This window comes from Labeo rohita, chromosome 1 (genome assembly GCF_022985175.1).
Source record: "Labeo rohita strain BAU-BD-2019 chromosome 1, IGBB_LRoh.1.0, whole genome shotgun sequence".
In the NCBI taxonomy this organism is placed as follows: Eukaryota; Metazoa; Chordata; class Actinopteri; order Cypriniformes; family Cyprinidae; genus Labeo; species Labeo rohita.
In genome coordinates, this window is record NC_066869.1 from 18,775,819 (window position 1) to 18,803,154 (window position 27,336).

Here is a 27,336-nt window from a genome sequence, read left to right on the forward strand (position 1 = left end):
GGTGTTCATACTTAGTACCCTGAGGACAGTTTCAATTTGCATGATTTCATTACTGTACAGATGAAGTATGTGCGTAGCGCATTGAATTAGTTGCTTCATGACTGTTCTTGAGTTCTTCAAATAAGTAGTTAAGTGTTTGGTCTGTTTTTATTCATATCTTCGTATTTCTAAAAATTGCTTCACTTCGTAGATTTGAATTATGAATTAATACAATATCGCATGGTACTACTTGGTATCGTGATACTTTAGCTGGTACAGTATCGTAACGTGTTTATGGTATCGTGACAACCCTTCACATAATCCAACGCTGGTGGCCGTTTAATGTAGTATTGAGACTGTTTATGTGTTTTGCGAAAGCAATTAAACTTTGATTCACTGCGTTCAAACTTTTTTCCATCTCCACTAATTTCATGTCTCTGTGTCAATGCAAGCAAATCTCCCTTTACAGATGAAATTTCTGAAACTGATCCCACTTTAAATGAAGTTCACAGAGACGTCAAACAAATCTCTAAAGTCCAGGCAAACAGCCAAACAAATGATTCCTCTTTGAACATCATTGGGCCCGTTTCCATCCACTATCAACTGAATACTAATGCAATCAATGTCAATGTCAGCTAGACATTGAAAGCTGCCTTCTGTGGAATGTAATTTCTCCACAGTGCTCAACAGAGGATCATTTGCATTATGTTTTGGCACAAAAACACAGACTTTACTGGAGGTTGCTCTAGACAGACAAGAACCATCTCGCCATCTTTCACTTAATCTCGCTCCACTCTTTTCCCTCTGTGTCTCTCCTATACGACCATGATGTTTATTGTAATGGCCTAAAAGTGGCTACAGCCACATCCATGACTCAGCAAATCATTAGAGCAGATTGAAGTAGACTACTCCTTAACCACAAGACTTGGCTAAATACCAAGATTCCCCCCATAATTAAAGCGCAAGATGCTGCTTTTCAATCTTAAGACAGTAGTAGCAATATGGTTAGATACATTATGACTCACCTTAATGTCACAGGAGGATGGAGTTTTTCTGTTCACTATACCTAAATGTCTAATTTCTTATTCCCTCCCTTATCACAGCTGCCACAGTCACCAAGGCCTTGAAGACATTAAGGTATGATTTTTTGCTTTGAAACAACATGGAATGTGAAAATGTGCTATACGAATACATAAAACAGCTAAAAAGATCAAAAAGTTCAAATCACGTAAACATAAACCAAGAATTGTTTCTTTTTTTTCTCAGGATTATTGCTCTTTATTTCTGATGACATTATAGACATTATAGATCTGTTTAAATATATCAGATTTTTTGTCCTGTCCAAAAGACAGAACTGTGTAATTTCGTATTATAAAAGCATTTTGATATGCAAATTGATTTCACAACAGCTCATGTAGAGTGTGCTTTGTAACAAGCGCACACACACAAGGTATTTGAAAGCATCTGCCTGTCAGTAGGTGAGTAACGGACAATTTTCAAAAGGAATTGCAAACTGTATTTTCAATTGGGTTTTTAATATGTGGAAGTGTAAATTGTGATATAATCCAAACACAATTGGCCCTTTGCAAAAACCCAGGTTACTGAGCAGGTTACTTCTGATATGAAACAAGGTCTCAGCTTTAAAATGTGGTCATTTAAAAAAAAAAATCAAATGCTAAAAATCCGTTTTCTGACTCTTTAATGTGTAGTGACAGATCACTGTATTGCCTTATTAGATTAAAGTGACAGGTGAACCGATCGTCTTTTCTTCTTTACTTTAAAGCACGAAAAACATGAATGAACATCAAAATGTATTTTATTTAAACCATGGAAAGACACCAATTTTCAAGTTTAAGTCCACCGAAATTAATCTACTCTGATTTGTTTTTCAGACAGAATGGCGGATTCTGCATTATGACTGGTCAGATCACCTGTCAATCAAGCTGTTTGTGAAGGGTCAATTGCAAATCTTGCATTACTGTTTGTGTTTTCACATTTTGTGAATGCACAGTGACTGTCAAATTTCAAATGGAAAATCAAAGTCTATTTGCAACTGTATTTCCCATGTCACACAAGTTATGAGCCTGTCATACTTAACTAGCAATATTAATTGCCACATCTGCTTTTTCACTCTGTCTGTGTCGCGCACGTAAGCTGCTAAAACTCAAATAGAAACGCAATTCCTTCAGCATTTAAATTTCCGATGTCTTACATGGAAACCTGTTAATCAGTGTCAGGGGTGGGTCTATACAATGGGATGTTTGTATTGGGAGGTAACTAATACTGCTCATTGCTTATTTAAATATGACAAATCAATTTGTCCAAATGGCGTAGAAGTTACCTTCATTTGCCTTTTTCAGACTGTCCGTCCAAATCAGATTATTTGTGTATCCAAATCTGAATAGAATCAGATTTAAATGACTGACTGTCTGCATTGTGTATCACAGCTGTTCAGATTGGATTTGTTTGTCCCGTGATGCTATTTTGTTTTATTCAATGTTGTGTGTGTGTTTGTGCGTACAGGTTTATATAGTTTATGAGGACACGTATGTTACCCTTGACCAAAAAAACAGTCATAATGGTCATTTTTTCAAAAATGAGATTTATACATCATCTAAATAAATAGGCTTTCCTTTGCTATATGGTTTGTTAGGACAGGACAATATTTGGCTGAGATACAACTATTTGAAAATATGGAATCTGGGGGTGCAAAATATTCAAAATATTGAGAAAATCACCTTTAAAGTTGTCCAAATGAGGTTCTTAGCAATGCATATTAATAATCAAAAATTAAGTTTTAATTCGTTTATGGTAGAAAATGTACTAAATATCTTTATGGAACAAGATCTTTACTTATCCAAATGATTTTTGGCATAAAAGAAAAATAATTTTGACCCATACAATGTATTGTTGGCTACTGCTACTTACTTTTGTGGTCCAGGGTTACATATGTAAAATGACACAGATATTACAATGTGCACATGGTGTATTAAGCCACTTCCTATGTCCCCATAAACCACATATATCAATGTATGTGTGTGTGTGTGTGTGTTTTGTAATTGGTAGCAAACAAAATACGGATGTCTCTAGCCCACAGAAGATCAGGGAGCTAAACTCTGCAGGAAAATGAATCTCGAGGGCCTGAGTTGATTAAGAATCCCTGAATTAGTGTTTTATTTCACTATAATCATGTCAAGCATTACTCTAACGCATCACATTTATGCATGAATGACTGCTAAACAAGGAAGATAAATATATTCATGCAATCAACACTTTAAAATATTAAGTTAATTTACACATCAGCAGTGCACATGACATGTCAAGCAGACTATCACTCTATTCTAAATATGAAGCAAGCTTTTATATATATATAACATTATTATATATATTATATATAACATTATATATATAACATCTGATTAGATTCTAAAGGGGAATCTAAAGAATTCTATATAGTATACTCGTGTGAGATCAGTGTGAAAAAAGGGCTCCTGAACAAAGAGTAAACAAACAACAACTTGCATATTGGAAACTGACAAAACTGTGGCAGCTGTAAGTTAAAATTCAAAACCTCTGACTTTGCTCTCAACCAAACCTCCACAAGATATTTCCAGTCTGTAAGCGCTCACTCATCTATGAGCCAAGAAGTTATTCCTGAAGGGCTGTATTTGCGTATTTGCTTATATGATGCACGCTGAGTGTTGCTGCACCTTGTCACGCTTGATCAACTCTCATTACTGCTTCTTGTTTGCATCACACCTCATAAACATGGCTACCGACGCCGCCCGACTTACTCGCTACCCAGAATGCAATAATCCCCATGTCCTCATTTGCATGCAATTTATTGTGAACTTGTCAGCGTCGTGGTTGCCTCCTGTCTATTCTCCCATTTCAAATGAAGGCATCAAGACACCATCATTCATTGCACGTCATCCGAAACAGAGAATTTACAAGCCCAGCCAGCTGTGATTACATTTTTCTTGGTTCCGTTCAGCAAGCAAGAAAAAAAAGTATGAAAATGAATGATTTGATGACAGGCAGCATTAAAGGCCCAGTCAGAAAGTTTAAGATGTTTAAAGTGATTTGTTTGTTTTGCAGTGGTTAGCTATTGATGGCTTGTGAAAAACGCTGTCTGGGGACATAGAGCCGTTAATTGACACTGCAAGTTTATTTCTTCAAGTCAGTTTCACCACATACAACAAACTGCTACGCTCTAATTTAAAAGAAATCTGTGAGTAATTTTACCTCACTGTCCCAAAACCCCAAAATAAAAACCAAAATACTTCATATAACATTTAGGACATCGAGCAATGGTATTAAAATATTCCTAATTGCTATTGATTTCTTGTTTTTGCTGTTCTGACATTTCGTTTAAACGGCCTTCGCTTTTATGAAAGGGGGGTGGGGGGAGCACGGTCTATTTCGATGTGCGGCCTGTTAGGCCTTATTCAATCAATAGATTGAAAAAAAATGCTTGGAGCTTATTACGTGTTTTCCCTAGGAGACAAGAAGGAAGCAAACAGTGTTTATTTGCTTTGCTCTCAACGTGTTCTTTACGGTTCTATAAACGTAGTACAAAAATAAAATTCGGTTGACTTTGAATCCTGTGTGTGGTACCACGGTTCAATACTGAAACTACTAAGAAATGAAGGCTTAGCCACCCACTTCCCTTCTGAAGATTACTTCTTGATATTGCAATATTTAATTTGCACTCAAATGTCCAAGTTTATGAGCTCTCCAGCAATGCAAAGAAGGAAATATGTGGTTGAAATGCATGAAAGTGTACTCTGAAATAGTGGTACTAAGTAATTTGAATCCAAAAAGAAAAACAGGTTACTCTTTCATGAACTTCTACTTGGTAAGATTAGTTCTTAAAAAAAACAAAACAAAATGGTCTGCACTGATTTTCTTGCACTGCTTTTATTATTGTTTATTTTTCTATAGGTGCCTGTTTCCGCCACTGAATTTAAAAAAGGGTTATTTTATCTCACAATTCTGACTTTTTTCTCAGATTTGCATGATACAAACTCACAATTCTGACTTTTTCTTCTCAAAATTGTGAGATATAAGCTTGCAATTGCGAATTATAAAGTCCAATTCTGAGGGTGAAAGGCTGTTATATTCCCAGAATTGCAAGTTTATATCTCACAATTCTGACTTAACAACTCACAACTGCATATTATTAAGTCAGAATTGTGAGAGACAGAGAGAAAATAGATTAAATCGCTAAAATCTAGCAACCCAGTGTGCATAAATCCAATAAATAAATAAGAAAATAAAGCAGAATTGCGAGTTTATAAACTTGCAATTCTGAGAAAAAAGTCACAGTTGCAAGATAAAAAAAAAAGTCTGAATTGTGAGTTTGTCTCACAATTCTGACTTTATAATTCACAATTGCGAGTTTATATCTCGAAATTCTGACTTTAACCTGCAATTGTGAGTTTATATCACATAATTCTGAGCAAAAAGTCTGAATTCCAAATTTGTATTACGCAATTCTGAGAAAAAAGAATTGCATGATATAAACTCGCAATTGTGAGTTATAAAGTACAAATCTGTGAGTAGTTTATATTTCACAATTCTGACTTAATAACTCACAATTGCATATTATAAAGTCAGATTTGTGAGAAATAAGCTCGGGGAAAAAAAAGAAGATAAAATCGCTGCAATCTACCAACCCAGGGTGCATTAGTCCATTAAATACATAAATAAATAACTAAATGAAGCAGAACTGTGAGATATAAACTCGCAATTCTGAGAAATAAAAGAATTGTGAGATTATGTCCAACAATTCTGACTTTATTACTCAGAACTGCAAGTTTGTCTCGCAATTCCAACTATAAAACTCACAATTGCGAGTTTATATCACACAGTTCTGAGAAAAAAAAATCAGAATTCCAAGTTTGTAGCACGCAATTCTGACTTTCTTCTGGTAAACTCACAATTGCAAGAAAAAAAGTCAGATTTGTAAGATGAAAAGTCGCAATGACCTTTTTTATTTTTTATTCAGTGGTGACAACGGGCTTCCATAATTTAGCTGTTTTGAGACTACACATTTATTTATTGATTTATTTAATGGATTTATGCACCCTGAGTTGATGTATTGCAGCAATTTTATTTATTTATTTATTTATTATTACAGATTAGCTCTTAAACCATTTTTCAAAATCTACATGAATGGTAAGATACTGACTGTGTGTATGTAATTCATGTCTGTGGGTGTCTAGCTTACTTTTTTGAACAAGGCACAAGCTTGCTAAGCCTTTTATGTTTACAAATTGATCATAATTTTTGCATGAAGCCAAGGTGTATGAAAGAAAATGACTACCATTGTGTGGTTCAATCAGTTAATCCAAATGTCCTGAGCGAGCCAAAATGGCTTCCGGAGTTTCGAAGCAGATGGAGCCAGTTACCACACCTCAGTGGAGCTGAACCACGCAAGCAGAGAGAACAGAAAGGGTTGGTCGAGATTAAGTTTTAAATGGTCTGTGAGCACATCTGAAAAGCGAAGGAGAGAAAATGAAAAAAAGAGGGAGACAAAAGAAATTTAATGGAAAACAATAGCATGAAGCATAAAAGTCTTTAAGTGAAAGATGGAGTATAAAACCCAACAGGACAGGAAAGAATACAGAACAGTAAACACACTTGAACCTATCAAAACAAAAACACACTGGCTTTAGCTTCTGCTCTATGCTGACAGATTATTTGATAGAGGGGGAAAAGGCTGGGGCAACTATTTTTAATCTAAAATTAATTAGGGGAATTTCATTTGGTCTTGAAAGCAACCATGCAATCATTAACATTAGGAGCAAAATTACACAGCTCCAGGCTTTTGATCAGCAAGAGACTGCTATTAGGAACAAAGGGAGCCTGAGTGTTCATTTACTTTATAATGCCATTGTCGATTCTTTGAAATGCCATTCACAACATATGCACTGGAGTTTAAACCTTTTACACTCAGCAAGCTTCTCAAAAGCTAAACATATTAATGTGTAAATGCATAATCCAAAGTAGATTGTTCCAGTGCAACACGACGGATGCCATTATAGCAGCAAACTTTACCCCATCACATTTACACATACACTACCTGCTACAGACAGTTGGGTTCAAAAATCTAGAGTTTGGGATTCAAAATATTATTTACATGTTCTCTTTTTACATGAATCTGAAAATTCAAAACAAAAAATTTAATAATGTCAAACATCTAAATCAATCAATCAATTAATCAATCTTCAAAATTCTGCTCTATTTCTAGGTCACAGATGTTCAGAAATTAAATGATGTGTGAGCCCCTAAAGGGAATAAATACAAGATGGGAGGCAATTATATTGTTGGGTAATTTTACTGTATATAAATTGCGGGCATCAGAAAGCTGTTATTAATATGTGGAGTACTGAAATCGCTTTTGAATGCATGCTCGCTTTTTACTTTCACTTTCGAGATTCACGATCACAGGTACTCTGTGTATACTACGGAGCAGCAGTACTTACCACACATTACATTCCTAATGTGGCAGGGTAAAATGGGGCTAAAGGCGCCCTGGGATAAAAAGCGCCTTTGATATTATTTTCCTCTAAACCACTAGATGGCACAAAAACGTGGCGGTAGCACTTTCCAAAACATCCGCTTTCAAGATGCATGTGCAAATTTGTCTAATCCTTGACGTGATCGAGGGCAGCAACGTAAAGTTGATTCTGTGTTTACTTGATCTAATATTTGATGTTTTAAAAAATTCTCTAGATTTAAGTAGCAAATGAGAATTGCTAAAATTATTCAATACATCATGAGACAAAAGTCTTCTTAAAGGGATCCTATTATGCTTTTTCACTTTTTGAACTTTAGTCAGTGTGTGGTGTGTATCTTTGGGCATAAAAAAGATCTACAAAGTTACAAATCTCAAAGTCTACTCCAAAGGGAGATATTTCGTTTTTAAAAAATCCCTTTTCAAGAACTGCTGAGTTAGCAGCAAATGATGTCACAACGTGGTCCATTAGAATATCATTAAATTAAATCCCGCCCACGAAAATTATGCTGGAGCTGGTTTCGGGTAATGAAACTAAGTATGTAAATAATTAAATACATTAACACGATAATATCATGTATTGGCAATCTCGCAGGCTGATGATAGGACCCAACACTACTGTAGCATATTATTTACTCACCCTCCATGCATCCTAGGTGTATATGACTTCGCAATCGATGCGTTTTTGTGAGAAAAATATCCATATTTAAAAATGTAAGAATCACTTTAATCTAGCTTGCGTTAACAGTTTTACACAAAACTTGCTTCTTTGACAAGGGGCGTGGCAGTACTGAAACACTGTCTAAGCTGTTCGCCAATTGCAATGCAGTGGGACAGCTAACCAATCACAGCACATTTCATTTTTCGGAAGGCGGAACCCAGAACTAATCAAGTCATTTGTGCCAGGCAGGGAAAAATGTATTGTAATAATATAAATTATGTTAAAAATAATGCGTTTTTTGAACCACCAAGCATGAAAGCATGCTCTAGTACACCCCCAAAACAAAATCAAGACTCTGTTAAAGAGCATAATAGGACCCCTTTAACGATATTCAGTTTTGTTAAAAATAATTACAACAGCAGTTTTTAAATAACAAAAGAATATGTAAAAGTATGGTATTTAGGGTAAAAAGCCCCTGCTGTTGGGGCTAAAAGGCTCAATAATTAACATGATAATTATTAGAAGGCTGACTTTTCTGTTTGTTGACATGACATTGTTGGATTCAGATGGTAAATATGATATATTGTGTTTGGTGTCCATATTAGAGATAATCAACATGTTTAGAATGAAACCATCATATTTTAAAACATGCTATTAATCAGATCATTTGTTGTTACTACTGTAAACCTATATTAAATTACTATGGGATCTCCTTCAGTGCTTTCAGAATCTTTACATTTTAAAATGATTTTGTTTCTGTATTTTAAAAATATGTTTTATATTAACATATTTTAATGACAGTTGAACAAAAAATAATTATTTTATTTATCAAAATAAGCAGAAAATAGTACAAACTTTGCTTAAGTGATTGTTTTGAACAAGTATTAGCTTAGACATTATTGAACAAAAAAACACATTATTTCAGTTAAAGTATTTGTATCAATACTGTGTGCCTTTCACCCCATGCTGGTGAGTCTTTTACCCCATGTGTGGGGTAAAAGGCCCGTAGTTGTCACCTCACACATTTATACGAGTTTTAAACAAAATAAACAACTTTTATGATTTATTTTCACAAAATCTGTTGCTCCATAAATGTTCAATACAAACATATATTTTCTGCAATCATATACTTTGGGCGCAGTGAAAAGCACATTTTTTTTAAGGGTGCCTTTAGCCCCATTTTATGTACTGTAAAGTAACTGGCTATCACTAACAAGTGGCTAACCATGTCCATTTAGTGCCTCCATAGAATGCGTTATTCATTTTCTATGCCTTTCCGAATACGGATTCACTATTTGGGCACATGTGATTTACTGTGAGTAAATTTATCCATGTCAGCTGGAGTGCTGGTGCCCTTAAAGCAAATGCTCCAAAATTCATGTTTTTTTTTTGTTTGTTTTTTTCAGGTAAACTCTAAATTCGAAAAAAAAAAAGTGTTTAATTAGAACTATACATTTTGTGCTAACAGTCTTATGCTTTCGAACTCAACTGTATTAGGCTTAATGGCGATCCATTGGTCAGTTACACTGACACACTCAAGTCCTCCATTATTTATTCAACCTTTTACTATCGAAATCCATCCATCGATTCATTTTGACCCATCTAAATCTATTCATTGATGTTGCTATAATTGCTGCTTTAAGCCATGAAAGATTTTCTGCCCATTACGAATGTAAACGGCTGCAACATGTGCTAACCCAAAAGGTTCAAACATGCTAGACAAGCAGATTTCCACTCCCTTGTTGCTGTGCGTGTGTTATTCTCATCTCTTGACTTATTTCAGGAAATATGACCATCTCCGTCTCATCCATTATACTGAAAATGCGCAAGTGCAAAACTTATAGCATGCAACATTCAGTGCTACCAAACCAATTATTATTTACTATAAACAATATAATATAAGCAATGTTTTCTCCCAATATTTCAAAGCAACTGACACTGTTTGTAAATGGTCAGAAAAGCTAATTATAACTGCCACATGAGCAACACATTTATATTGGATGTTGCACTGCCGGGGAAAGCGAAATTGAATTGTACTATACAGACGCCCTGCACATGACATATGGAAAAAAAGATATTAATAATTGTTCCTATGACTTATTAATCTGAGGCCACATTTCATTCATTCATTCGCTAAATTAAAATGAAGGAAAATCAAGGGAGTGACTGAATAAGCCACGGGAACAAATTCATAATGTGTGGCCACAATATTTTTCATTTTTCCTCCACAAGTCATGTCTAGGGCTCCATAGACACAAACTTGACCTTGTCTAACAAGCACAAATTGTGTTAATATTAAATTGAAAAGGCAACAGCTATAGCTTCATTATTTTCAAAAGTTTACATTAATCTTGTTTGTTATACAATTGTTGAATAGACTGAATATCTATACTAACTGATATTAAATTGAGTGACTGCTTTAAACTATATCAGGTTAACCTTGAAAAAGCTAAAAGCTACTAACAAAAAGTAAATAAATACATTCAAGCCACAATCGCTCCATAACAATGATAGCATTGTGCACTATAGCGCTTATACCTTAAAATCAATCATTTCATAACAACAATTTAATTTAGCTAAGATTCAGTTAGATATCAAGGTGTTAGTGTTTCATAACAGAGCTGTTTTAATGTACAGTAGCTGTTTGGTCTCAAATGGCCTGTGAATCACTTAGCGCTCTCCTTAAACATCCCTGTCCTTCAGCTAAACGCCTTCATCCCTCTGCTGGCGTGAGGAAAACAAGGCCTTCTCCATTACATATGAATGACTTGTTTTACTTGGTGTGAAAACACTGATGTGGGATTTGTGTAGAATTAAGCCATTGGTCTGAGCTCACGAGATGTCAGAGGGGGAAAAAAGGAAATCAATATGCTGCCCATCAGCAAGGCTTAAGTGCAATGTTTAAACATGCAGCCAGGAGAATTCAAAACAGAGGAGGAAGTGATGTCTGCGGTTGGCCTAGACAACGAGTTTAAAGCTAGATATATACAAAAGGAAAAAAGAAAAGTTCAAAAATGTATTTCTGCAGCACGGTCTACTTAGTAAATATTGTTAGACATTTTTATGAGAAAACGGTTGCAAGGACATTGTAGAAATAGACAGGATAATCGCATTTTTATTACTTTATGAACATTATATTTGATAAATATGCAAACAGTTCTCCAGAATAAAATAGCGAGAGACTCCAGCAATATGAACCTAATCTCACTGCACACTACTTCATCAGCATTTCATAATGTTTATAAAGCCAAAAAAGGTATCAGGTTTGTTTTATATCTAAAATTACATTTAAAGCTCACATTGATTGTGTCGTCTGTTTTCAAACCCTGCTGAAAAAGAAAACTAGTTTAACTCTTAGAAGGCCAACATGATAGTTCAGGGAGATCAGCTGACTGACCAGATAAACCAGCTGAAAACAGCTAACAGTAACAAAAAGGTTAATTTTTTTAAAATGTATTATTTTCTTTACAAAATGTGATTGAGGGGAAAGTAAAAGTTAACAGAAACATTTCTACTCAAGTACTTTTTAGAATATATCTACTTACACTATTGTTCAAAATTTTGGGCTCTTTTTCTTTTTTTCTTTGTTTGGTGGCAGTGGTAAAAAAATATTTAGCAACACATTAAATTGATCAAAACTCACAGTAAAATAATTACACTAGGGCTGGCAAACGATTAATCGTGATTAATCGCATACAAAAAAAAGTTTGAGTTTGCCTAATATATGTGTGTGTACTGTGTGTAATTATTATGTATATATAAATATTTATAAATATTTATAAGCACATTCACATACATATTTAAGAAATATTTACAAGTATATGTATTTATTATATTTTTACATTTCTAAAATGTATATGATATATAAATAAAAATATTTTGTACATAAATAACATATTTGTCTTAAATACATACATTAATTTGTGTGTATTTATATATACATAATAATTACACACATTACACACATATATTAGGCAAACTCAAACTTTTACTTTGTATGCGATTAATTGTGATTAATCATTTGCCAGCCCTAAATTATACTATTACAAAAGATTTTCTATTTCAAATAAATGTTTTCACTAAAAATATTAGGCACCAACTGCTTTCAACATTAATAATCTTAAGAATTGCTTTTGGGGAATCAAATCAGTATATTAAAATGATTTTCTGAAGAATGATGTGATACAGAAGACCAAAGTATTGGATGTTGAAAAATCAGCTTTGCATCACAGGAATTAATTACATTTAAAAATACACTAAAATCAGTGTATGTTTTACTGTTTTTACTAGGGGTTGTAAAATAAAACACAGCCAGGCTGAGCATAAGCAACTTCTTTCTAAAATATGAATAAATCTCACTGACTTTTTTCATTGGTAGTATACGTATTTCTACTTCATTACTTTGATTAATAGACAGATCAAACCCATTGAATAAATCTACTGTGAGGACTGATAGATTTTTTATCCGAGAAAAGTAAATCATTAACTCACCTATACATCTCAATTAGAAATCAGGTCATTCTCTGGAATAGAGTTATGAAATTGTAAATCAGCAGAGATGATGGATGCTATTAATTTCACTCTTAATAAGACAAAATACAAAAGCCATCAGGCATTTTTCTTAGACTCCTACTGGTCAACCACGAAGCCTGAAACCTGTCCAGTTAAAACAGTGGGACATTCCGTGATGTGACAGGAAGTAGAGCAGTTGTTGCTTGTTGCTTCTAAACCTGGTGGCAAAGACCAGCCAATCAGATGCATGCAATCTGTGTCTGTTCCCATATGTGCCAACCTCTACCTGAAGAAAGCCATGTCCTCTTTTATTGTTCTGTAACCAGGAATCAAAAATAAATGTCCAAGCCTCCAACACCCAAACCATAAAAAAAGCCTATTTGTCATACCTGGTTTAGTGATTTAGGTTTATTTCTTTTTATAATATCTGAGGCAGAAAAGTGCATCGTATGGGTCTTATTCAAGAACACCTGCAGAACTAATTTGTGTTTAAATCCTCATAAAAACATTCTTACATAAATTCAACTCAATTCAACTCAACAGGACATTTACATAAAAATGGATTTGCACACAAATTTGCTTTGTTCATGTTTCAGAAATAAGGCCCAGTGTGTGTGTTCTGACTAAACAAGTGACATATATTTAGCAATAAATCAATCATCAACCAAAAAAAACATTCGGTTCCAAGCAAGTGCATTAGAAAATAAGACTCCCCAGGATAAACAACATACATGCTTCCATGATTAGTCATAATTTCATTAGATCGAAGGCCAATAGCAGTGGATCTTGGCAGAGTCCTACTAATCAGCGAGTAACCAAGAGCGATTTTGCATCACTCTGTAATTTTCAGTGTCACGATTTGTTCCCCAAGAACACAGAGACAAAATGAGAGAAATCTTTCCAATTCACTGGCTCATTGATTTCTCTCCAAGCCCAAATGCCTTTTTCCTTTCTCACCGTTATCTGAGGTATCATTTTCGGCCATGTCAGAGGGTGCCGTTCTTGTCTGCTTGTTGGCAATATTGAAGGTCATTTGCTGTCAGGACCATGAAATATACAGATACACAGACGCCACACACATACAAACACTATAAGTGCTTTCTGCTTGTCTGACTTGTTCTGTGGGTATAATGTTACATTTTATGCTGATCTGGAATGCAGCTTCACTTCCAGAACAGAAATTTACAGATAATTTACTCACCACCTTGCCATCCAAGATGTTCATGTCTTTCTTTCTTCAGCTGTAAAGAAATTATGTTTTTTGAGGAAAACATTTCAGGATTTCTCTCCATATAGTGGACTACTATGGTGCCTGTGAGTTTAAACTTCCAAAATGCAGTTTAAATGCAGCTTCAAAGGGCTCTAAATGATCCCAGCCAAGGAAGAAGGGTCTTATCTAGGCTATTTTCTAAAAAAAAATTGTTTTTGTCCTCCAACTTCAAAATCATCCTACATTGCTGCAGAAGTACCGACCCAGTGTTTACAAAGTGACCGTACAAAGAAGATCAAACGCCCTTTACAAAAAAAGGTAATAGTACGATGTACAGTAGGATGATTTTGAAGTTGGAGAAAAAAATGAGATGGGAGTTTTTCGACCTACCCTGTCTTAAACTGTCTTGAACCGGAATACACAGAGTATACACAGAGCTAGATGGGCATTTGAGGTTAAAAAGTATATAAAATGTCAATTTTTTTTAGAAACAACCAATTGTTTTTTAGATAAGACCATTCTTCATCAACTGGGATCATTTAGAGACTTTCGAAGCTGCATTTAAACTGCATTTTGCAAATTCAAACTCGTGGGCACCATTGAAGTCCACTATTTGGAGAGAAATCCTGAAATTTTTTCCTCAAAAAACATAATTTCTATACGACTGAAGTATGACAAGGGGTGAGTAAATTATCTGTCAATTTTTGTTCTGGAAGTAAACTTCTCCTTTAACTACCTTCCCCCTGAATCCTCATGCACACACACACTCATATACTGGCACACGGTTGTTTTTTAAGCACTTAGTTGGCCGAATATGAAAATTCTGTCATCATTTACTCTCCCTCATTAATGGCAACTGATGCTTTCAAGCTTTTTAAAAGGATGCAAAAGCACCACAAGCTTCATAAATGTGGTCTACTGTATATTCACCTTATTTTTTCCTGTAAGAGTTGGTGTGACCAGTCTCATCCGTGTCCAGCTATTTTTAGCTGTACAGAAAAGCTTGTTTTGCTGCTTGATATTGCAAATTAGTGTGTCTTACCATGTTATTCGAATGTATTATTTTAATTATGAACACACTGGTTTGTATTGTAAACTGTTTTACCGTTTACTGCATGTTGTTATTCTTCTCATTATTTCCCTATAGCGGCTAATGAACCGGAAGTCTCACCCATATAGGCTTACTTTCACATAGAAGAATAGGGTGGATAACTTTAGAACTTTAGACTTTCTGACTTAAGAAGACTATGTGCAATTTGGACTACTTTTACAATAGTTTTACCTTGCTTTTGCATCCTTTTTTTTAAGCTTGAATGCTCCAGTCCAAATTTGTTGTAAGTTGTGCCACCAACAGTCTTCAAAAGTCATTTTTTGTGTTCCACAGAAGAAAATCATACAGGTTTAAAAGGACATGAGGATGAGTAGATGATGACAGAATTGTCACTTTTGGGTTAACACCTTCATTTCTCACCTGTTCTCCTGGTCTTTCCGTTTCTGTGCGAGGTATTTTTTCTTGACTTCCTGGAGTTCATTGGCCAGACGTTCGATCTCATACTTGTAGTCTTCTGACTGCGACTCGTGCATGTTGAGCTCTGCTGTTAGGACCTGTGAAAGAAAAGAAAAGGGTGGACTTCACCCTACAATGACTGAAATCCATTCTCTCCTTTTTTTAATCCCCAAAAACCTAAACAGTCTCAATTATCAAGCCGTTAAGATTTTCTGAGCAGTGTGATGTCATACTGCCCAGGCTCCGCCCACGATCACTGACGGCATGTCTCATTATTAGCATATTCCCGTCCTCAGCCAGTTGTACGCTGTCCGCCATTCTCTCCATGTATGTGACAATGATATTTAAAAATAGTAGGTAAATGTGCTTAATTGAAAAAAAAAAAAAATAGGCTTCATTTTCTTTATGGAAAATATACATTTTTTAATTTAATTCACAGCTGAAACAGCCTACAGCAGACTAATTGTTTAGTGATTAACAACACTGACTGTTTTAAATTAATGTAATTGGAATCTTTTTAATTTTATTATATGCCGAACATTAATGTTTTTAATTAAAGTATCATTTTATGAAAGCAATACATTCTTATAGTGATTTCTGCACGATTAAGTGCTTCACATAATGCCTGATAATCACAGTAAAGCACTGTAACTCACAGCCTCAAGCAGCTTATTGCTTTTATATCCATTGCTTGCAGTTATGTTGCAAACCATCTAAATATTGCAAAGCGTCTAAGAGCCCATTTGTCAATTACTTTGAAATGTTTCCTATAGCTGCGCTCACCCTTCAGTAGGCGCCTCTTTGCTATAAATGTGTCCTAGTTGTACAGTTGTGATCTATCACTGAGGATGTGTTCGGCTTAACACGGTCACCTCATCTCTCCCTCCGAGCAAGGAGCGCAGTGATTTCCTCTGTGGCATCGCATTGATCTCCGTCAATCTTTGCACATATCAGTCAAGCTCTAATTGTCATTCATCCAATGTGCTCGAAACCACCCACATAGTGCAGGTGACCCAGCAGCCCAGAGCTCAGTAATCAAAGGAACAGAGAGAAGAGAGACGCTAAAGAGAAGGAGGAAGATGGACAGAAAGTGATAGAGGAGAGAAGGAGAGAGGAAGTAATAAATGAAGAAATCTCGGACGTGCTGTGCTGCAGAGCTGGTTTTGGATCGGACGATTTGCAAAGGGTGTTGCACACGACAGGCAGTCAAAATGTTTCTGCTCATTGAAAGTTTTTTGCTTTAATAATTTGAAAATAGAAAAAAGAAATTAGAAAAGAAAATATTTTTAAAACTTCAATAAATGAATTCCAAATCAGTATTATTTGGCAGATTCATTGTTTAGTTATTAACAATAGCAATTATTTTTGAAACACTCTCAAGAAGGATGAGTTCATTTTTAACTATTTTTACACGTTTTGTGTCATTTTGTGTACATAAGTGTAACTATAACATTAGTGTGTAGAAATTAGCAGGAATAACGCATTGTGTGAGTAAAAATGTGTTTGACAAAATTAGACAGAGGTGTGTTAAGAAACAAAACAGGTTGTGTTGTTTTCAACAGCCTTTTTAAGAGTGTACTTTTTAATTAATTTTATTTGAATAAAAATTATTTGAATAAAAATTTTGAATAAAACATTTTATTAATTGTTGGACAGTTTGGAAAGAATATTGCATACAACAGGCATTTAAAATGTTACTATTTAATGTTTTTCACTTTAAATGTTTATATATATATATTTATATATTTTTTTTATTTTGAATGAATTTTATAGCAATTTTTTTATTTTTTTTTTATTTATTGAACATTAGGATTTTGTTTAGTTTAGGAAAGAGTTTTTTCACCCATTCAGACTCATTTCATTCATTCAAAATGTTCCTGTTCTTTATTATTATTATTTTTTATGTTCTTTCATTCACAAAATTGAATAAAAAAATAAAAAAACTATATACATATATATAATTTTTTAATGCTTTAATTAATTTCATTTGCATAAAATAAAATTAGCATAAAATGAATTTTTATTTTATTGAATATTTTATTATTTATTGTTGGAAAAGGATATGGCATACGACAGGCATTAAAATTTTTCTATTCATTGTTTTTCGCTTTAAATGATTTTAGCTGTATATAATTATTTTCTTTTAAATTAATGTTATAGCATTTTATTATTATTATTATTATTTAATTACACTGGGATTTGTGATCAGTATATATAGATATAGATATAGATATAGATATAGATATAGATATAGATATAGATATAGACATAGATATAGATATAGATAATAATAATACAAAAAATAATTAAATTAATATTTATTGAACATTAGATTTTGCACAGACATTCAATATGTTTCTGTTTATTGAAAGTTTTTTTTTTTTTATTGTTCTTCCATTCACAAAATTGAATAAAAACATTTTTAAAAGAATAACAAAAAATAGCTATAATATTATTATTAGTACAAATAATATTATATTATATTAATAATAATAATAATAATAATAATAATAACTTTAAAAATAAATAAATTACAAGTCTGCCACTAGCCTTTATCATGCTCATTTTATCTTTATTTTATAATAATAACTTAATAATAAAAATAATAATAGTAACTTTAAAAATAAACCAATACCAAGTATGCCAAGTTATTATCATGATCATTTCATCTTTATTTTTTATTTTTATTTATTTATTTTTATTCTGGGCAATCTGCAACAACTGAAATATGTTAGAAAGTCAAATTCAGGTGGTGAATTGGGCCAAAATTTGCATTGTTTAATCAACTTTCAAGCAAAAACTGCACTTTTGGCACATAACATTTTTAAATTAACAAAGTACTTCATCTGTTGTGAGCTATTCATACAGCGTATAATAATATTCAGACTACTGGGTATTTTACAAAGACAAAACTCTGGAAACATCTTCCAAACAAGCACAGAGAGTCAAAAGACCGGTGTTAATTAATGTTAATTTCCTAAAGGGGGCTGGAGCGCGAGGACATGCTTCAATCAAAACAAAGAATGGGATGATATTTCTGTTTGGCTCATTAGTAAGGCTTCTGTTCTAATGTTAATTACGCTGAGCTTTGTTTATTTAAAGCTTTGCCAGTGATGCCCGCGGTGCGTAACTCATTTTAAGCTTGGCAATAAATGATCACAAAGCCAAACCCCCCTATGCCTACCTTCGGGCCATTATTTTTAAGTTCAAGGGCGCCAGAGAGTTTTATACTCAGCGCTGCAGATATTCTAATAGATCAGCTCGGAAATTCTGCCGAGCTAAGGAGTTTTGAGTCTTTAAAGTCTGTTACGTCCATTTTTGTAAAGAATGGCGAATGTAACGGAGCACTTTCTACTGTCCTGACTGTAAAGGACAGTTTGCCTCCTTCCCGGTTTCCTGGATCCTTCTATTAGCCATCACGTGGGAAAAACCTGATCAAAACCCCGCTGAAAGATCAACGTATATCAATGCCATATGGACATTATAAGGTCACCTAAGGCTCAGCAGAGACTCATAACTTTTTAACTGCTCTCATCTCTGCTTCTTGCCTATTTAATAGGACAGGACGAGGCAGCTTAAACCGAACTGACTCATTAAAAATGACATTAGTGGTCGCTGTCTCCAGATGGACCTGAACTCTTAATTAAGTGGTGAAGTTACTAATTATTCATTTTGTGTGATGGTAAGAGGGGGAATAAGGAGATGAGGATGATGGGAGAGGAATGATTCATGTGAGAAAAGCCCTCAGTGAGTGGGACGGGGCATCCGGATGACATATCACAGAAAGAAGAAGAAAAAATTATTATGCTTAATAATTTAATTTAATTAAAAATGTTGCTTAATATATAAATGAGTTTATAATTATTTATTCTGTAATACTGCTTTTTATTATTCTATTACTTTATTTCAGAGAAGAGAAGAGAAGATGTTTCTTAGAGGACCTTGAGTTGTTTGGTCTTCTCCCGAAGTGTTCGCTGATAAACTTGTAGTTTTTCCGCTGCTTCCGGACCAGGCTGCCGAGCAAGGATGTGTTTCAGCTCGACATAAAGTTTCTCTTTCTCCTGCAAAACAAAGTAAAACAAAATCTAATTTTAAACATGAAGCATCCTAAAATACCAAATTTAATTTAATTTAATTTAATTTAACTTTATTTTAATTAAATTTTTAATTTAATATAGTAATTTAGTTTCTTAGAATTTGGTTTAATTTTGAACACAAATTATTATTTAATTTAACGTTTTTGAATGTAATTTTTGATTTAATATAACAATCTAGTTTGAATTTCATTTAATTTTAAACATGGAGTATCGTAAAGTACCACATATAATTTAATTTAATGTCATTTTTAATACAAATTTTAATCTCTAATTTAATAATTTGATAAATAAAAAAGTCATTTTAATGTATCTTTTCATTTAATATTTAATTTAATTTATTATTATATTATTATTTTATTTTAATGTAATTTTTAATTTAGTGTAAATATTTAGTTCAGAATTTGATTTAATTTTAAACGTGAAGTATCCTAAAGCACCAAATTTATTTTAGTTTTTAATACAATTTTTAATATAATTTAAAATAAAACAAATTAATTGAATTTAATTTAAACAAATAAAAAATAACTTTTCATTTAATCTTAGATTTGTAATATTATTTTATTTTAATTTAATTAATTTTAAATTAATTAATTTTAAATATAATAATTTAGTTTGAATTTGATTTCATTTTAAACGAAGTATCGTAAAGCTTCGAATTTAATTAAATTTTTAATACAATTTTTAATATAATTTAAAACATTTTACTTAATTTTTTATTTAATATAAACATTATATTAGATTTAATTTTACATTAGATTTAATTTTAAACAAAGTATTGTAATTGTTAAAGTACTATAATTTAATTTAATTTAATAATTTATTTTATTATTTTATTTTATATTAATGAAATATGTTATTTAATAACAAATTAGTTTGAATTTGGTTTAATTTTAAACATGAAGTGTCATAAAGCACCCAATTTAATATAATTTTTAATTTAATATAATAATTTAGGTTGAATTTGACTTAATTTTAATCATGAAGTATAGTAAGGCACCAAATTTAATTTAATTTAATTTAATTTTTAATGTATTTAATAATTTAATTTTATTTATTATACAACTAAAAAGTTTTTAATGTGACTTTTTATTTAATATTTAATTTAATTTACTTTAATTTCATTTAAATGAAAAGTATTTGACATTTTCACTATTGTTATTTTACGTTATAGGCCACAAACTGTGAAAAATCCCACTGCTGTTATTCTAAATATCTTTCAACAAGTCATAAATAAAGAACATAATTAATTCTATAACAAATCATATTTCTGATATTATAAAAATCTGTCACTAAATATACTTATTTTTCTCTTGAAAAGATTTCAAAGGAGATATTTGTTAGTTCATTGTTAGCTCAGAGCATGAGATCTCTTTTACCGGTATTCATACGATCAAAAGCAATGATGCTATTTTTCAGTGTCACATCACAGGAAAAAAGCTACAGCTAGATTCAGGGGACTGACAGCTAATTCATTTTGTAAGCTAGTGTTAATTATCCAAGTGTGTGGAGGAATGAAAGATGGATAACTAACACTCCATCGCAGCACTGACCATGTAATGACACACACACACACACACACACACACACACACATATATATGGATCATCAATGTTGCTAATTAGAGAGGGAGTACTGACCAGTTTCAACTCATCAATGCTAATAAATGCAGACTGTCTGGTGTCTAAAATGATCGCTAATATAAAGGCCCTAAATTTTCCATGGAATATAAATGATGTGCCACAGGAGAAATCACGAATTCAGGGGTTTTTTAGGACGACTGAAAGAAGATCGTTCATGATCAAAAGGGCCGGCATTCGAAATGAAGACACACTCATGGCCTCAACAACCACAAAACAGTTCTTTGTCTCAAACACACACACTCACACACATAAACACACACACACAATATAGATTTATTGCAAAGCTGGAAGCTTAACACATTTTTTCCTCTGAAGCTCCCAGAATTTTTCTCAAGATATTTTCTGTCGTTTTTCTTTTTTTGCCGTTTCTTCACAGCCACGGTGGCCGTCTCTTCATAATTTCATCAATAGTGAAGTGTGTGTGATAGAGAGCGAGTCAGCCAATGAATGATTTATGACTGAGAGGCGTCTGGACTTTAATACACTGACTTTTATAGGATCACAACAAGGCTGAGATCAAACCCAGTCTCAGACTGCACCTTTCAAAAACTCTGTGTCTCACGCAAACATCTGCACTCGTGGCGCGTTATCAAAGAATTCATCACTTCAGCATCCGGAAATATTTTCACGGCCCTACGTGGGCTGAGCTTTGATAATGCTAATGCGGATACACGTGTCCTCGACTAAGACCCCACAACCTGTCCGTTTACCTCAGCCTCACGCTTTTTTCTGTCTGTCTGTCTTACTACATTTATCATGAATATAACACTAAGAATAATGTCAACATACATTCCGGAGCTTTATTTCTCATAGGAGAGGTTTTATTGCTCCGAGGTTAGACTTTTGTGGCACCTCTTGCATACAGATCTTAAATTGTTTCGAGTTCAAAATAAGTTAAGCTCTGTCAAATTACTTTTCTCAGACTGTTGATCGCTGGTCTTGCCATCTGGGCAAATCTGAGTGCGGTTTGAAACACTGTTGAGATTTCTTCTAAAACCCTCAAGGGACACGTTCAATTATTAGAATCAGCTTCCCCGGAGAAATCAACTGGGATTTTATCCACAGGCACATTATTTTGAATATTGCAATAAAAATGCTGGATAAAATTCCCCAAATGCACATAAAAACATACGTCATATTAAAGTGGATTAGCCACTAGAGGGTGCATATTCAAAACAAATAAAGAAAGAAAGGTGTAGTTTGATGAGGAGTGTGGAATCATGGGAGTTGTCATCTTCATCTCCACCGCCGATGCAATCCGACGAGAAATCATGTTCATGGATGAGCTAATGTATTATAGATTTATTAACGTCACTGTAGTATGAAGCAGGGTGGGGCTGAAAGTTGTGGAAACGAAACAAGGCTGCTGGAGTGTTTGCTATTGAGAGATGAGCGCAACACACAGCTCGAAAACAGTGGCGCTTTTATTATGCCACCGACGGCCGCTTCTGCTCTTTCCGGTCATGGGTATGTGTGGTAAAGCAGCGCTGTTTTATCATACTACATACATTAGAGTGTGTTAAAAGTTCTGTTATAATGCTACTCTGTGCGTTTGTCAATAATAATCTAATAAAATGCATAACATACTAAAGCGTCTTTGATGTTTCCATGCTTTCTACAATAACTGGAAATCAAGGGTGTATGACACAAGACACAATGACAATGGAAGGGCCACTAATTGAAATTGCTCTTTCTCATATCTATAGATATATTTTTCATGTCTGTAAGGCAAGTATGCACGGAGTTTCGAAGTGACACGCTCAAGTTCACAAAGACCGAGATGGCAAAAAGCGCATCCTGTTTGCTTTCATTATTTTACAAAAGCACAATTTTTGTTGTTATTGTGAGTGCACACAAATAGACGTGGAGCCTTTACAGATTTAAAAGATGTATTACTCTTATCTGTATGACCAAAATGACGGAGTACTTTAAGAGCAAGTGATTTGTTATGCAGTGAGCGCACTACTATTCAGCTTCCAAACTCTGTACAGACACTTCAGTAGCGCACATTTTTTGATTGCGAACATTAGATTGAGTGACCATGTAAAGTTGCTACTACTTATTTTAAATGATAAGCCGTATTTGAGGTCGATGAATGATAGGTGAGTGTTTGGATGTCCTGCCCAATGTAATGACCATATGGACCATCCATTAACAATCTGTCTGTCATGGACTGCTTCACTTTGCCACTTCCTGTGGATTATTTTTCTTCCGACTAAGCGACTAAAAAAAAATTTGGTCGACCAAGCCTATTCTTGTTGACTAACAGTTAGTCGAATATTAGAGGGCAGCCCTATTGGAAACATTTGGGATAATGTAAGCACGCAAGTCTACAATGTATACAACACTATTCTAGTAGTTTGTAGATATTTTAATCAAAAAATCTTACATATTGTGCCTTCAAAATATATTTACAAAGAAAACCTTTATTTTAAATTAGAAACATGTTTTACAATATTACTATATTCAAAAAACAAATGCTTCCCTAAAAGTAACTAGTATTTTATTCTCATGAACATGTTATATTATAAACTGCTTTCACAACATGGAAATTTAGCTAATGTCTGTATTTGTTCTCCATTTTACCATGGGTTTTCTGGGAGAATCTTTTAAGATACAAGCTTATAGGATTAGTTCACTTCCAGAATAAAAAAAAAATTCTGATAATTTACTCACCCCTATGTTATCCAAGATGTCTTTCTTTCGTCAGTCGAAAAGAAATTAAGGTTTTTTAAAATAACATTCCAGGTTTTCCTCTATATAGTCGACTTTAATTGGGAACAGTGGGTTGAAGGTCCAAACTGCAGTTTCAATGCAACTTCAAAGGGCTCTACACGATCCCAGCTGAGGAATAAGGGTATTATCTAGCGTACCGATCTATAATTTTCTAAAAAAAAAAAAAAACAATTTGTATACTTTTTAACTACAAATGATCGTCTTGCACTAGCTTGACCTCACGCACATCTGACAGGCGGAAGTACCAACCTAGTGTTTACAAAATGAATGTGCAAAGGAAGTCATATGCCCTTAAAAAAGCTGGAGAAGAAAATGAGATGGCGCTTTTTGCCCTACCCCACATGTTTGAACCAAAGTACACAGACAAAGAACTAACCATGTTTGACTTTTCCAATGTGATTACGTAATGCATAAAGACGCGCATGCACATCGCAGAGCTAGTGCAAGATGAGCATTTGTGGTTAAAAAGTATTTACATTTAAATTTATTTGTAGAAAATGACAGATTGTTTCGCTAGATAAGACCCTTATTCCTCAGCTGGGATCGTGCAGAGCCCTTTCGAAGCTGCACTGAAACTGCAACTTGGACCTTCAACCCACTGGCCACCATTGAAGTCCACTATATGGAGAAGAATCCTGGAATGTTTTCCCCAATAATTTCTTTTCGACTGAGAAGAAAGACATGAACATCTAGGATGACATATGGTGAGTAAATAATCAGGAAATTTCTATGCTGAAAGTAAACTAATCCTTTAAGTTAAGACTGAATGCATAAATCTTCTTTACCTATTTGCAGCTAAAACATGAACTGTAAAACTCTTTATATATGAGGCGATATGCCATCCTAGCAGTTTAATATGCATAAAGCTTAATGGAGCAGAAATGCAAACATCTCTATTCTTCAGACCTCTGTAAAACATATAGATCAAATGATCTACAGTGAAACCTTCTTCCAGATGATGATAGTTACAGAACAGAAAAAAACACTATAAATACACTACTCTGATAATAATCCATCCTCCCTGACGAAATGACAAACAATATCTTTTATCTTTTATCCAATGACCGTAAAACTCACCCTTCAAATCCTCACCTCACAATAACCTCGCTCACTCGCTCACTCCATTTCCATCTCTCTCCCCCGAACTCATATTTAACAGTAAGTATTTTTACACATTGCTAACAAACAAAAAGAAGCAAACCGGAAGTCACATTGCTTAGCCTCATTCTGACTTCATTTCCTCTATGTCATACTGAATAATCACAGAAGCCTATGTGACATGAAGGACACTTGAAGTAACCAGAGTAGCTCTGCTGTCCCTGTTCAGCGCAATCGGCAGACAAGTGCGATTTAAAAGTAAACAGATGTTCTGTGTGTCACTCCATTCAGAGATGAAGAAGACATGCTGTGACTGACAGTGACGGGAACACACTCAATTTTCACACCCCCGCAACAGTTTTCTCTGCCAAAGAATTCGGACGACAATTGCGCGTCTACCGGCTTCCGACCTGTCTTACAACGAAGACATCCTCCCCTGACAGCTAAGATTTTGACAATCACAATGACTTTTTTTTTTTTTTTTTGCTGCTGTCATGGCACAGGTTCTGTCACAAATGAGTGGACAAAAGCATTCGTGACCCAATCCAGTGGGTCTCAGTTGGAGGGATGCGGGTCTGATGAGGTTAAAAACAGGAAAAAGAGATAAATGCAACAGATATCTTAAACTTAATTTGAATTTGTTTTTGTTTTCGTCAACATTATTTATATTACAATCCAGTGCAGGCCACGTCTTATGCTATCAATAAATCTTACACTGCACTTCATGCTAAATATTCATCGAAATTTGTAGCTTATAAACATATTTTTATAAGAGGGCACGACCTTTCTCTGATTGCTGGATCTTCTGCGATATAACAACACCTTCCTTTCTGTTTTACCCAAATGAAAACCTCAGCTCAGAAAACTTAATCTAACTCTGCGGCACCTGATGCAAACCTTTCGCAGACCTTCCGACTTATCTGTGACATGTTGTGTATGGTGTAATATTACATTAACTGTAGGGCATAATAAACTCCGCTGTTTGTTGCAGGTAAAACAGATCTTCCTGTCATACCTCAGCTGGTAATACGCTGAGTCACCGGGCCATATCTCGCGGCCACTATGCATGAATAAATAGTTAACCGCTAATCGCCTGTCCAGATTTGCCTGCACGAATATTAACTGACATGATATGTTCTGTGCCTATTTTATTATCGCACCGCCTCAACGCAAATAATGCGACAATTAGAGTCCGTGTCTGTGTGAAAAACAGCGCCTGCTCTTTGTTTGCCATAAAGTGCTGCATTGTGAATACTTCAAGATCTATAATGGGTATTATATTCAAAATGGAGCCTGTCGCACGTTGTTTCTAAATCACCAGTGTCCTTCGTCTACAGAAGTGCAGCATTGTCTTGACTGCAATGGCTTTTTGCTATTGTGTCCTAAACGGTGCTATATTGTACACGCTGTCACAGTTTTCACTGCAAACAGCTACAATACAATACAACAACGCCCTGCTGTCTGACAACTGTGGTGGGGCTGTTTTAAAAGGCATCAAAGGCAGCTCAAGACTCACACGGCGCTCGAGCCGATGCACAGAGCCGAGCTGAGCGACTTCATAATTACACAATGAGTTATAGGGGTGTTGTAAGGCAGTCAGCTTTAACCTAATTAGCACTGCATCCCAATGTTCCCTCGAAGACAAGTTCATTTCATCTGGAGTCCATCGGCATATTCATTGATTTTCAGATTGGAACTGAAGTTGTGAGAAATCGCATCATGCTAATTAATTTATGCAGTCTAAAAGAAGCTCATAGCGGCATCAAAAAGAATTGCACAAATACTATAAATACAACAAATATTTCCAAGCACACAGAAGTAGTAATTCATTATTTTATGCATCGAGGATGCATTAAATTGATTTCATCACAGAATGATGAAAAAACCATCACAATGTCCACAAAAATATTAAACAGCACACTAGAACATTAATCTTATTGTGTACATATTACGTGCGTGATAAAGACAAAAAAATTATATCTTGATATTTTGTGGAATTTTGCCTATAACAATAATTAGACGATATATTGCTGAGTGTGTTATTGTGCTGGTACTTTGGCAGGTTTAGGACTGCCGTGGACAGCTGACTCCACGAACTTTTCCAATAAGTTTAAATTAATTTTTGCCTTTTATGGGCATTTTTACCTTTATAAGGCCTTTTAAATATAAACTAATGAAATGCATGCATTATATTTTGTGCCAAATTCTTAAATAGAATCAATACATTGAAAAATTAAAACACTATAGGGCTGTTACCAATTAAATGAAATCAGTATCAACAAAATTTGTGTTTGCAACACAGAGGTGGCACAGAATTTGCATATGAAGTGCCATTTAGATGCATTCACACAGACAGTTTAATGCAGGACATGAA

General features: G+C 34.1%; 1 protein-coding gene across 1 annotated transcript in view; it reads right to left on the minus strand.

Moving 5' to 3' along the window:
- The window catches only part of cfap58 (cilia and flagella associated protein 58), a 112,204-nt gene that overhangs the window by 9,983 nt on the left and 74,885 nt on the right, over nt 1–27,336 (minus strand). Inside the window, 2 exon segments of the mRNA XM_051109986.1 lie at nt 15,356–15,489; nt 19,333–19,452. Coding sequence (XP_050965943.1) covers nt 15,356–15,489; nt 19,333–19,452 — 254 coding nt within the window.